At 50.8% G+C, this 13,921-nt stretch overlaps 1 protein-coding gene across 5 annotated transcripts in view; it reads left to right on the forward strand.

Annotated features, from left to right (window-relative positions):
* The window catches only part of RBM20 (RNA binding motif protein 20), a 189,428-nt gene extending 175,801 nt beyond the window's left edge, over window positions 1–13,627 (forward strand). For 2 of the 5 annotated variants that reach the window (XM_054508379.2, XM_054508383.2), the window contains exons 12-15: window positions 65–199; window positions 6,515–6,636; window positions 10,239–10,345; window positions 10,656–13,627. In XM_054508379.2, the coding sequence (XP_054364354.1) occupies window positions 65–199; window positions 6,515–6,636; window positions 10,239–10,345; window positions 10,656–10,689 (398 nt within the window). In that variant the 3' untranslated portion in view covers window positions 10,690–13,627. The other 3 variants (XM_054508381.2, XM_054508382.2, XM_054508380.2) reach the window with 3 other exon arrangements.
* Window positions 13,628–13,921: the final 294 nt, after the last annotated feature.

The raw sequence follows: 13,921 nt of genomic DNA on the forward strand, positions 1-13,921 counted from the left end.
GATGGCAGAGTCTTTGAAGTACATAGTGCTTCCTTAGTTCTCTACCTTGGCCCATGTTTTGCAGACAACCCCAAGTACGTGGAAATGAAATCTCTGGACGTGAGGTCACCGGAATACACCGAAGTGGAGCTGAAACAGCCCCTCTCTTTGCCTTCCTGGGAACCAGAGGATGTGTTCAGTGAACTTAGCATTCCTCTAGGTAGGTGAAGTACACAGTCCTTCCTGAGCATTCAGCTCCAGGAAATGATAGCGCCATGGTAACATCTAAGAGGTCCCGAGGGCTTTTTTGTCATTTTGTTGTTGTGTTTAACGTCGGATGTAATAACCGGGATAGGTATGGTGCGTATCTTGAAGGTTTCTTGCAATTTCAGTCTCCCGATAGTAGAGCTGATACCTCATGGCGTCAGGCCCTGGACAGGACTGCCCTGGGAGCCAGAGCAAAGAGAAACTCGCTTTCCCTGTTCGGGAATGCTTTATTCCTGACCACACAGCCTTTATTCAGGCAGAGATCAGAGGCCCCAGTGGCCGCCCAAAGTCAACAGAAATGAACTTCTGCTCCTGGCTTCCCTACCCTCCTTGCCCCAGCCCTTCCCAAGACAATGCTACATTTTTTTCCTCTTTGAAGGACCAGCTTATCTGAGGCAATGATGCTGAAGAGACTGCATTTGGGGAGACACTCTGTATTTGGTAGAGGGAGCATTGAACAGAGAGAGACCTGGGCCCCTTTCCTTCCTGTTTCACTTATTGGATGACTGACTGCATGACCTCAGACAAGTCATACCCAGGAGTGTATTTTGGTTTTTATTTTTTCCAGTCACTACAAGTCCTTTATTAACAAGTCAATAGAGAGAGAGAGAGAGATGTAAAAATACTTTTATCGGAGGCCCTGGGAATGGAAGGTACTGTCAGAACCCACCTGGCCAGAGAAGGCAACCCAGCCAGAGGCAGAATGGAGATTGGGGGTCCAGGGGTGCAGCTGGTGGGAGGCACTGAGAAGGAGGTGGCTCAGGCTTTGGGCAGGGAATGTGCAAATGCAGAGGCCTCAGTGGGGTTCCTGAGCCTTAGTTTTTTTCACCTGTAATATGGAATTGAATCAGATCAATTCCATAGTGGAATTTGCAATAGCAGAAGTGGTGGGGGGTGCAGGAAGGGAGGTTAATAATAGAATCACCTAGGACACATTTATAAGGGGAGAGTTAACTAGAACCTCAGGGTAAGGAGTGAAGTTACTTCGATAAAGTACCCTGGGAGCTTCTGATAACCACCGCTAACCCGGTGACTCCCACTCCACGTCGTCTTTGAGTCTTTGCATTGACTCTGAGAGGTTGGAAAGCAATGAGACAAAGGAGTAGTAACAGCCACTGGAGAGAGAGCTTAGGAAGGCGTCATTTGGGAAAGCGTCCCAAGGAAGCACGAGAAAGATGGGTTATGTGAGGACTGATGACCACACGTCTGCTTACTCAGGGAGGGGCTGGTCAATATGGAGGCTCACCTTTTCCATCAGGTTTCTCTTTTTCTTTTCATCTCCTTTTAAACATTTCTTACTGTTTCTGCCCTCCAAATGTTCCATTTTCATAGAGTACCCATTTTTACTGGGCAGCACTTTCTAGACAACATGGCACCATGCAGGGCACTCTGGGGCAGTTGAGAAATGTAACACAAGTCTCTTGGCATCCAAGAACTTGGAATCTGTGCGACCCACACAAGCAAAAATTAAGAATAAGTTCTGCCACCTTGTCATTTGTGTCTTTTTAAAAATTGTTTTTCATTCCAAAAAGTGTGATAGATTATTATGACAAGTGTAAAAAATAAGAGCCACGTAAAGTCAATGTTAAATATTGTATTTCTTCACTCCAGTTTCTCCCCAGCTCCAGAGGTAGTCACGATCATACCCACAGAGACTAGGTCACACCATACACAGAATGTTCTACAATTTGCTTTTTTAACTTAACAGTGGGAGTCAGAGACCTTTTCACGTCAGTATACAGACAATGCATTCTTCTTAACCATTGTAAATATTGCCCTCTAAAAGATGTACCATAAATTACTTATCCATTTCTCTACTGGTGAACATTTAGCATGTTTTCAGTTTTTCCCCATTATTAAAATGCTGTAAGAGTTAAGCTTTTATGTTTCTCACTTACCATGCAAGCACCATTTCTAGTGCTTACTTCATTATTTAACTCTCTCAAAACACCTATGAGGTAGATAATATTTTTATCCTTATTTTGTAAGTTAGAAATCTGAGATGCAGGGTTACAAAGCTGATGATTCGCAAAGACTGGAGTCAGGATTCAAATCCCAGTAGTTTGACTCATAGGCCCATGCTTCCTCTATGCTCTGCTGCCTTCCAAACATGCCGTCACCTTTGTGTGCATGCCAGGGTTTCTGCAGGACAGCGTCCTAGACTGGGAGCGGGGAGTGGGGGTTGTGGTGTGATGTATATTCGCAGTTCATCTTTTCATAATTGCTGCTAAATTGCACTCCAAAAAGATTATACCAGTTTTCCCTGCCGGAGTGAGAATTCTCATTCTCTGCTTCCTTACCAACTTTGGACGTCATCAGTTTTGAATCTTTACCAACCTGTTAGGAAAATGGTATCTTGTTCTGCTTTTTAAAAACAGTTCTAACGAAGTATAATTGATGTTAAAGAAGTGCACATGTTTAACGTGTATGGTTGATCAATTTGGATGTATGTGTACACCTGGGAGACTAATTACCACAGTAACATAGTGAACGTATTCATCACCTCCCAAGTTTCCTGATGCTCCTTTGTCATTCCTCCCTCCCCACACCTCAGTCCCCAGGGAACCACTGATCTGCTTTCTGTCACTAAACATGAGTTTGAATCCAAAGGGAATCATCTGGAATATAGGGTTTTTGCCTGACTTCTTTCACTCAGCATAATTATTTTGAGCCCTTGATGGGCATTTGGGTTGTTTCCAGTTTGGGGCTGTAACAGATTGTGCTTTTGTATTGCCTGTAGTCTTCGATGAGCTTTGAGACCCATTATCTTATTGATCTTAGGGGGTGGGGGTATGGCACCATTCTCCACATTTGACAGGAGAGGAAACAAGTGCAGATGCTTACCCAAGGTCACACAGCAAGGTCAGGTCAGAGCTCCGGGTTTCCAATCTGAGACCACTCTGCCCTCCTGTCCCTCTAGTTCAGGAAGCACAGTGTAGGAAAGGCAATTTTTGTGCAGCGGTTAAGAGCACAGACTGTGGAATCTGATTCCCCAGGTTTATGTCTCAGCTGACTAGGGGACAAAGAGCGACCCTTTTCAGCTCTCCTCATTGATTTATTGACTTTCTTCATCAATAACTAAGGGTAGTAATAGAAGCCTACTATGTATAGTTAGTTTGAGGAGGAAATGAGTGAATACGTGTAACGTCTGAGTGTTTTCCAGGAGGAGGGTTCTCTGTTGTTACTACTCGTTCATGAAGTAATTATTGAGCCCTACTCTTTCCTCTCACTGGGGCTGCATGCCCCTTATGCTCCAGAATCCAGCACTCCTGCAGAGACTTCTAGGGAGGGAGGGAACAGCCTTCAGGCTTTGTCCCTGTGGAGAGCAGGGAGGCAAATGGGGAGTGCCAAGGATCCAGAGTAAAGGGAGGTGAGGTCCCAGTGCTCGGGGGATGGGGTGGACATGGGGTGGGGGGAACGGAGAGACGGCTCAGCCCCATGGGTTTGAGGCCAGCTCTGAGTGACCCCAGCCATCCTGAGCCTGCCAAGGTCTGCGCTTCCAGAACCAAAGGGCATTGCCTGCAAAACGCAAGCTCCCCCTCCACCCATCACAGGATTTGCTAGGATGATGTAGTTGTAATTACCCGGCCCAGGAGCTATTATTAGAAAGCAAATACAGCTTTAATTGTCATGCTTAATAGAGGCTGAAAAATGGGAGGACCGAGTGGCTCCAGACGGGTTGGGGCAGTGAGAGTTTTCTTCGGTTCTGGCCCTCCCATTCCAGAGGCATCCTGAGGTGGTGTTGGCATGTGGTGCCCATGGCAACCCTCAGTTACTGGGGGGGGGGTTGCCAGGCGTTTGGGGATCCTCCTCAGACTTCTCCTTCCTCAGTGCTTTTAAGCACCTGGTACCGCTTCACGGCTGGACGTCAGGCGGGGGCAGGGAAGGGTTGCTGCCCACCTTCGGGCCGAGGTTAGGGGGCAGGAAGGCCTCTGTGGAGAAATGTTTAACCCACAGCAGGAAACGAATATTTTTTGAGCACCAGGCAAAATGATAACACCGTTTGTGGGAGTATTATTTCTATTTTATAGATGAAGAGACTAATCTCAGAGAGTTTAAATAACGTACCCACGGTCACACAGTGTACGTAAAAGAGCTAGATCTTTCGGACTCTAAATTCCATTTTCTCTCCACTATACTGTGGCTTCCAAGCCTTTTTGGGGGGCGGGGGGGCAGTGGAAGTCGTCGTTCCAGAAATCTCACCCAGAACCCCTCACATGGCCGCTGTGCCGCTTGGGTCGAAAGGGCCCACAGCTCAGGCCCTGCTTTACGTTCTGTGGGGGCTTCTGAGGCAGTGGCGCCCCTTCTTGGGGACCCAGGACATGGGCTGGAAGGCCTCTTGGAAAACCTGGAGGATGCTGGAGGCCTTACCGGGGCCCTGCCATGAAACCCCAAGGTTTCTTTGCTGGGACCACCCACTGGCCCCTCCTGCAGGGTCTGGGGCAGGATAGAAGGAGCGGCTCTGATCACAGGCCTGTGTCTGCTCCGTGTGGCCTCCGGGTGGTGCGTCTCCTTTCCCAGTGGCCTTTATCTTGTCTTGTGTGGACATCTCCCTACAGAGCAGGCTGGGGAGAACTGTTCTGTGGGAACAGAGGACCAAGGCAGGCCTTGCTTACGGCTCCTCTGCTGCGGCCCTGTGAGTGAGTGGAGGGGCCAGCCAGCCACCCACAGGCAGAGCAGGGCCCACTTTTCGGTCCTTTGCCGTGGGGGTGGGAGGAAGGTGAGGGGGGCAAGGGCACAGCCTCTTTCTGGGCAGCGGGCCCAAGAGAGGCCCCCTCCCTTCTGGGGGCTGCTGTGGGCAGGGCAGCGAGCTGCGTGGCAGTTAGAGAAAACTGGCTGAGGAGGCTGCCAAAACCAGGCCCAGACCACAGAGGAGCAATCAGTCAAAGCAGGCCTTGGGCAGGCTTCCCGGGCTCCCGCCTCCGTCCAGGCTGGCCGCTGCACACTGATAAGTGGCTCTTTTGAAATGAAAAAAAAAGTTGTAATTACAAGTCTAAGCGGCCGCTCAATGGCAGGGTCTCTGTCCCACAGGACACGGCAGGAGGAAAGTGAAGGAAGCCCAGGCATGTGGTCCCACGCAGCGCCTTGATGGAGCCCTGGGCGGTCTCCCTCTCTGCCAGAAGCGGCCGCAGTCCCCCTGGAGGGCGGCCCCCTGCCCTGGGCCCCCCTCCACCCGCTGCAGGCCCCCGGCCCCCCACAGGGCCACGGGCGCTAAGCAGGTGGGCAGCAGACCAGCCAAGTGCGGGCGCGCACACACCAGCCCCCCAGCCTGAGAGCAGGAACCGCTGGCCCCGTTCCCGCAGTTCCCCAAGGGGTCCTGCTTCTCACGGCCCTGATGCCCTGCTCTTCTGCTGACAGTTCCGACTCCCCCCAGCTTCCCACAGGTTCTTACTGGAGTCTGGTCTGTGCCCTCTCAGACCTGCGCTCTTTCCACTCTGCCGACCATGGCTTCAGGAGGAGAACGGTGACCCCAAACACCTTGGCGAAGGCTGGAGCAGCCACCGTGCCTTCGAAGATGCATCTTCTGGGCTGTGACACCGTCACTTCTCTCGCCATCAGGCCACCGTTTCCTTTCCTCAAAATCAGAAGGCAGCCCAGAATCCTGTGACTTCTATTTAGCAAATCCCATAAGTAAAATGCTATCGCTGGGTGGTTCAGATGTAAACACTGGACGATGGGAAGATGTTTATGATTCACGATTACATGAAAAAGAGAGGAGAAAGAACTATACTTAGGGTACAATGAAAACTGCCCCCTAACCGAAAAAAAGCCCTACATAGAGATAGTATGGAAGAAAATATTTTGATTGGAATGACTCTAAGTGATTTTTCCTCACTTTTGTGTATTTTTAAAGTTTTCTTTAATGAGTATAATTCTAAAACAAACAAAAATGATAGCATCCTTCCTGAGTCCTGGCCCTAACAGCTACAGAGAGGGGTACAGCGTGGAGAAACGAAACGCTTCCTCCTCATTTCCTTAGAAGCAGGCTGACAACAGAAGGGTCCGGGCCCCATTCCCAGGAACAGCTGCAGAGCAGAGAATTGTGAAGCATTCCCTCACAACCACCTGGGAATGGAGTCGGCCCTGTTCTCAGGCTTGTTTTGCAGATGAGGAAACTAGGCTTGGAGAAGCTCCATAACCAGCCAGAGTCAACAGCAAGCGAGGGATGGAGCTCAGTGCTCCCATTTCCACCCGCCAGCTGGCAGGACCACAGGGGCCTCATGTGATCTTCCTAAGTCCTGCCTGTCCATCCCCCATCCTCCTGCAGGGGTGGAGTTCGTGGTGCCCAGGACTGGGTTTTACTGCAAGCTGTGCGGGCTGTTCTACACGAGCGAGGAGATGGCGAAGATAAGCCACTGTCGCAGTGCTGTCCACTACAGGAACTTACAGGTAAGGGAGCCTTCCTTGCTCAGGACCGGGGGGCTCCCCGGTCGATGTCCTTCCACCACGTGGAGAACAGCTCTTTCCCCTGGCCCGTCTCCCCCAGGCTGCTGCTCCACGTGCTGGCGCCTTCCCTGTGCTCTCAGGACATCTGTCTCCCCTGGAGTACTTACAGCATTCTGTTGGGGGCGGGTTTTGGGGTATCTGCTTCTCCCCCTGGTCTGAGTAACTCGAGTTAGGGATCACCCGGCCCATGCTTAAGGCTGACCCCTTTTCACAAGACCTGGATATTCTAGATGCAGGCATTTCTCTGTTTCTGTTCCCCCATGCTGTTCCCCTGTTTGCTGCAATAAAAATCACCATTATGTTCTATTCAAATGTTCATCTGCCACTGCAACTATTTATCAGAGGCATGCTATGTACCAGATGCTGTTCTAGGTCTGGAGATAAAACAACAAAACCACATAGATATGCACGCGCGCGCGCACGCCTGGGTGGCTCAGTCAGTTAAGTGTCTGCCTTCAGCCCAGGTCGTGATCTCAGGGTCCTGGGATCGAGCCCTGCATCAGGCTCCCCGCTTGGCAGGGAGTCTGCTTCTCCCTCTGCTTCTTCCCCTGCTCCTGCTCTCTCTCTCCCTTTTTCTCAAATAAATAAAACTTAAAAAAATTATAAACACACACGCAAGCAAAAGACAAAAACCTCTGCCCTCTTGGACCTTCCATCCGAGTGTAGGAGATAAGCAATAAAATAAGTTTTATGGTATAGTAACAGGGGACATATAAAACATACTACCGTGTTTCACCCAGTCTGAGGTCCCAGCCATTATAAGACACACTACCACTTTTTGGATACCAATAGGAAAAAAATTGTTGTAAAGTAAATGGTGAGACTCCATCAGTTGTAAAATGCGTCTCAGTTTCAGAGATGTTAACATGTGGGGGAAGAAAACCTCATCTTAGAATCAATGAAAGACAGTAGTAAGTTCTGTAATATATACCTAACTGACATGCAGCATGTTGCAACTTCGGGTGTGGGGGGGATCTTCGGGACCTTAATAGAAAGCATGGTATATCAGATGCCCAGGGATAAGTATTCCAAGGCACCTTATGTTTTTACTACAAGGAGCCAGACTAGTTTTTTGGCACATACGGCCTCCTCACCTAGGGCAGACCCTCGTGGTGGCAGCATGTCCTAATGCCAGAGCAGACATTGCTGTTAAATTGTTAGAGTGGCTGATCGAGGATTTTTCAGCCAGAGGTGTGAAATAGAATCACCTGGACAGTGTTTTGAAAGTATATATATATATATATATATATATATATATACACACACACACACACACACACACACACACACACACACACATACTAGGTGAGCTAGTCAGTAGAATGGGGGGAGGTGATCCAGGAATACATAATTTGAGAAAGTTCTCCATATGATTCCAATGTGCATTCCTAGTTAAGAGACTCAGATATGGGCCAACTCTTGTTTTTTGTTGAGGATATTGAGGCCCAGAGAAGCTATGTGATTTGTCCAAGGCCATGCAGATGGTGAATTACCAGGCCCGGAAACAGATTGCCTGATTCTTAATCACTTGCCCTTTTTTAGCCTGTTAAGCTGATCTTGCAAACCAAGACCCATAATGGCACGGCCTGTGTCACCATCTGCAAGGGATTGTCATTGGCTATGCCCGGACTCATGTCATTTAAGCCTCTTGATTTCCCTCTGTGAGCAGCCACTCTGTGACCAAGGAAGCTGTGGGGCCTGGGGCCCAAGTCCTGGCCTCTCCGGGGGGAGCGCAGTGAAGGCCTGACTTGACCAGACCAAGCATCCAGACTGGGCTCTACAGAACCAGCGGAGGGTGGCCGTCTACCCTGAAGACATCATCATCCCCCACCCCAACAAGATAAAACCTATAGAATGGCAGCATTGGAGATCATCTAGTCCTGATTTTCCCCAACTGTGGTCGTCATACCAGCTGGCATTTTTAAACATGCAGCTTCCTGGACCCACCCTACACCCGTTATTCATTCTCTCCAGGGCTGGGCCTGAAAATCCTCATTTAAAAAAATAGCAGGTTCTGATACCTCAGTGTGCGAGCTCTTGATCTCATGTGGTATTCTCAGCTGGATTGTGTAGTTCTCAAGGAGACCACGCAACTCAAGATCACTCAAGAAGTTAGGATGAGTCCAGACTTGTCAGGGCCTCTGATTCTAAATCCTGTATTTTTTTTTCCAGGACAGTGGACTACACTGTGTTCTGGGCCTATGGGCCAACTCCCCAGGCAGACTCACCTCCCCAGAGCAGGCCAGAGCCATTTCCGTGGTCCCCAGGCACGTCAGGGCCAGACATGGGCTAAGCCTTTCAGGCCCACCAACTGCAGTTCAGGTTTCTCTGGCACACCTGTTGGGGAGCTGGGGGCCTCCACCGCGGGCTTCTCAGATAAGGTTTCTGTCAGTGGCCTTGACAGAATGTCTCTTGTCCACACAGCCTCACGCACCCCACACTACCCCACGTTACATGTGTGAAAAGTGAAGAATGTTGGTTCACACCTAAGTCAGGCAACTTGTAAACTTAGCACCACCAGCAGGCCTTGAGGTGGGGGTGAGGGATTGCTCTTTGAGGAGGGGAGCAGGTGGAAGCAGCCTCCTTTCTCCCTGTGCAGCCTCTGCTGGGCCCCCACTGCTGGTCATAACCCGAAGAGAACCCATCCAGAGTGACCCAGAACAACGAGGGGAATCAGATAGGTCAGATAGGAAAACTAGATGCCTCCCGCTCCAGGTCCAGAGAGGAGTGAGCCCACATTTCCCTTCCTGGGGTGAGGTGGAGAACAAACCAGGCCCTCCCTCAGCAGCCTGGCCCGCAGGGACCCACGGTCGGTCTGCCGCTCTCCCCATCAGGCTCACCCACCTCTCAGAGCCAACCGGTTTCTTCTAGAGAGAGCAGGTCATCTTACAGGCATCACCTCATCTGACCCTCAGAATCACCCTGGGAGGAGGAAGGCACTGTTTCTCCCGTTTACCAGATTAGGAGTCAGAGGCAGAGAGAAGACGAGTACTTTCCCAGAGTCAGAAGGCCAATGCCCCTCATGATAAAGGACAACATTACGGGGTACTTATTCTGAGCCAGGTGCTGAGTGCTTACAGTACCTCCCGTGGACTTCACAGCCACCTTACAGTGGTAGTTCCTGTTGTTAACCACACTGCATAGATGGCAGGGATCCTGGGTGGCTTGCCTGCCGAGAGCTAGGATCTGCACCCGGGTCGTCTGGCAGCAGAGCCCACACATGTGACCACTTGCCCACTGACTCCTAATCCAGTGCTCTTTGCACTGCCCCCTGCTGCCTGGGCAATCAGTGGGGCCCGTTACGTCTCACTGCACGGAATCTAGAATCCCAGGGGCGGCCTGCCGTGTGGCCGGGGGCCGGTGGTGATGGCAGCGAGTGTCCGGGGCGGTATGAGGCAGCCCCCAGCTACAGAACAGGAATCCAGCGACAGACGTCTGGGCTCTCAGCCTGCCTTCTGCCCGCCAGGAAACAGGTGGTTACAAGAGGCGGCAGCCGGCTTTGGCAATCCGCGCAGGACAATGCTGCTCTCCCCCCCCACCCCTAGGTCGGCCAGTCCGCCTGGCCTCTGGTCCCCCCTGCCTGTCACGCGCAGACATGCCCCTGGGCGCTGAGGCTCTTCTGGAAAACAAGTGGAGTCATTGTGAGCATTCAGTGAGTTTCTATAAGGAAAGAGAAGAGCGCTTGCACAGGATAAGGGCCTTGGAAGTGGTCCCGTTGTTGGGATCTGTGTTTTCGAGGCCAGCCCTGCGGTACTTGTAAACTAACAGAGAGAGAGGAGGGAGCTGAGCGTGGGTCCTGTAGCCCCAGAAGGACTGGGGAGGGCTGGGAGGGGGGTCCCACACCCTGGGAGACATGATGCGAGAAGGGGCCCAGGTACATCCTGCCCTCCCCTCCCCTCCCCTGTCCCGCCAGGTCACCACTGACCCTGTCCCTTCCCTTTGTCCCTCTCTCCCCACCGCAGAAGTACTTGTCCCAGCTGGCCGAGGAGGGCCTGAAGGAGACCGAGGGGGCCGGCAGCCCCAGGCCTGAGGAGGGCAGAGTCGTGCTGCACTTTGAGAGGAAGAAGCCTTGATGCTGCTGGAACCGAGGTGGGGCCTTCCTGACCTCGGTGACGGAAGCTAAAGCCAGAGAGGAAGGAAAGCCAGGCCAGCGTGTTGCCTCGGCTCGTCCTCGGAGACTTGTGAAAATGCCCTTCAATTGTCTCCTCAGTGAAGCTGTCACCTGATGTGTCCAGCAGCTGAGGGTCACCCTCTCTCCCCCCACCTCCCTGATTCTTGTTTCCTTCAATCTGCTTCTCTCTTCTTCCCCCTCCCTCCCTCTCTCTCACCTCCTGTGCCAAGGGTCATTTATTTTTCATAAAATCCAACTTCTCAGGGATTTTCACGGTGTTCAAATTCTTGATGGGACAGGACAGGTCAGGCCAAGGAAGAGCTCTCACGGAAACTCCCGGGTCAAGACCCACTTTGGGGGGCCTGGAGCGTTTTCTGTGCCTGGCGTCCTGAGCCGGGGGAGTTGTCGGGTCGTGCAGGCCTGAAGGGGGTGCCCCCTAGACCAGCAGTTGGCAGAAGCTGGGAGTTCCTCCAGCGGGACCATCTTTTTGAAAAGCCCCCGTTTCTAATAACTCTTTCAACCTCTCAGTTCCTCTAGAAGTCCACCAGATGCATGCCTTAACATAAAAGCAATGACTTTCACCGAGGAGGAAACGAGCTCTTCATTTTGGAAGCTCTATTAAGTCCTCCCCGCCCCCCAAACTTATTTCCATCCTCAGGATTTCAGGAGGTGCCAAGCTTTGTTCTGTTCTGGACAATGAATTTGGTATAGATTCACTTCAATTAAAAATGAAAACAGTAGTGTCTTCTCCCTTCCGCCAGAACAATAGTTGGTACGGGCTTGGGTCGAATGCTGGCTTCCCAGCCCCGTGTGGCACTGGCTCAAGAGACCCCAAAACAGGGCAATGGCATCTGTCCTCGACTCGCTCCTGGTGCCTGCGCTCTGGGCTCCAGCAGCCTCTCAGTGGGATAGTTTTTAAACTGGTCTCTCAGTGGAGAGAGAAACTAAGGGAAGAGCAAGGCTGCAGGAGTGAGGAGCAGCATTTGAGGATTGCCAGGAATTGGTAGGTGGGCAGGAGGTCGAGGGCATTTCAGAGGACCCCTGTGTGCACACCTGGGTGTTGAATGTCATGAAGAACAGAACTCTTCTTCCTGTAGCGTTTTCTGATACTGGAGGTGAGTGCCTTCAGGCCCCAGACTAGAGAGTCTGATGTTCCCCTGGGAGCGTTTGGGACAGAGGTGCTGGGGGGACATGAGGCTTGCTCACAGCCCCGAGGAAGACCTCAAGAAGGTCAGAGGGGAGCCTTGTGCTGTTTCCACAAGCTGAGCTACTTCCCTGGCTCAGCCCTGGGAAGATGGTTCCTGTGTTTCTATTCCTGACCGCAGATAGATAGACTAGGAAGGGATTGTTTGTTTTATATTATTTTTTGCATTTTTTATAGTAGATCAGATTTTTTTTGTGGTAGATATGTATACTGCACATTCTGCCCTCTGCACTAATGGCAGAAGAATAGAGAAATTATCTGAGTTCGACACTGACATTTTATCAGTGAATCTGAGGCACAGAGAAGGAAGAAATGTAGGACATAAAATGATCTTGTGTAAACCTCGGGCACATGGTTACTGGTGAGGAGAGAGTTGCAGGGAACCTGCGAAAGAGAACAGAGAAGGCCAGCACCGGAGGCCAACCAGCCAGCCTGGGCTCGCGCCGTCAGGGGCTGGAGGAAGCGGGAAGCCTGACCGCGGTGTGAGGCCATCCGGGGGCCTCGGAAAGGTTGGTGTCTCAAAGAGAGTGGGCTCTGAAGATGGCAGCTCAGCTCAAGCTGCCTCCACAGGTTTTTACCTGATGTTCTGGAGACCGGCCTCCCCCATTTCTGGGAAAACCTCTGGCCCTATTTGTCATTCTTCCCACTCAGGGGATGTCCAGGGCCAGCTCTCTGGGCACCTTGCTGGGAAGAGCCTATCACCTCCACCGGAGGCTGGAACTGAGCATTTTCAGAGAGGCTGGCAGTCTTTTCTTCCCGCAAAGTGAAAGCCGACCCCACCAGCCCGCCCCCCCCTCCCCCCCCAGCACCGTTTCCATGGAAATCAGGATGGCTGTTCAAACAGCCTCATTCCCAAGTAATGGGATGGTTCCCTTGCTGATAGACTGACCTTCTCCATACTGGACAGCTGGTGAGAGCCCCTGGGAGGGATCGAGCAGAGGCTCTCTGCATCCAATCAGAGCCTTCACTTTAAAAATCATCTAAGATTCTGCATCTGTGTATATATTTGTATTTATTTGTATTTATTTTTATACAATCCCATTGGCATGGTCCTTCACCCACTCTATAATTTGCACTTTTTATTCCTACATGTGTCGTACACAAAGCAATATTACAGGCAACCAGGAAAATACGGACTTATTTTTTAAAGCTTTTCTTCAGTGTTTGTCAACGATTTCAAAATGTCTTCCCCAAGAGCTTGTTTAAGAGCATCTGCTACCGTGAGCAACAGATTCATTTGTACCCTGGGTTAAGGTAACAAAAGGCCTAGGTAATTTTCTTTTCATCATAAAACACCTAAAATAAAGTATATACAGGCAGTATTCCCAAAGAATTTGGTAGATTTGGTGTTGGTGTGAGGACAGCCATTACTGTCCCTTCCTTGGACAGTCTGAGGCTGTGATCTGTTAGATTGTACTCGAACTGGACCAGAGTTTGCTTTTTGAGCTTATGAGAAACAAACACTAGTTAATTTAAGTTTGAACTTGTAAAGTATTAGAATTTGTTGAGTGTCTTATAAATCGTCATCACTTTTCCTGATCTGTATAATTGACCGCAAGTGTTTGTTTTTACAAAAGGAAAAAAAAAAAGGATTTTTAATAAAGAGAATTTGAAAGCTTGTGAGTAGCTGTCTGTCATGCAGGGGCCCCTCGACATTTGGCTGGGGGGAGCTCGCTGAACACAGGTTGGGACCTGGCCCCTCTCTGAATCTAGGAGGTCTCTAAAGGGTTGAACAGAGAAGACACAGCAGCTTCTCTCCGGAACTCCAGGGAATTGGGTGAGCCTCCCAAAGGGTGAGTCGGGGAAAGTGGAGAGCTGCTGTCCCTTTTGAAGTATCAGAAAAGTCTCTTGGCCTCTTATAAACCTGCTGCCCAGTGCCCCGAGTCTTCTCCCGGGCTGAACCCCGTTGTCCG

This window comes from Mirounga angustirostris, unplaced genomic scaffold (assembly GCF_029215605.1).
Source record: "Mirounga angustirostris isolate CCGP_5_RB_7025 unplaced genomic scaffold, mMirAng1.0.hap1 SCAF_6, whole genome shotgun sequence".
NCBI classification, from domain to species: domain Eukaryota; kingdom Metazoa; phylum Chordata; class Mammalia; order Carnivora; family Phocidae; genus Mirounga; species Mirounga angustirostris.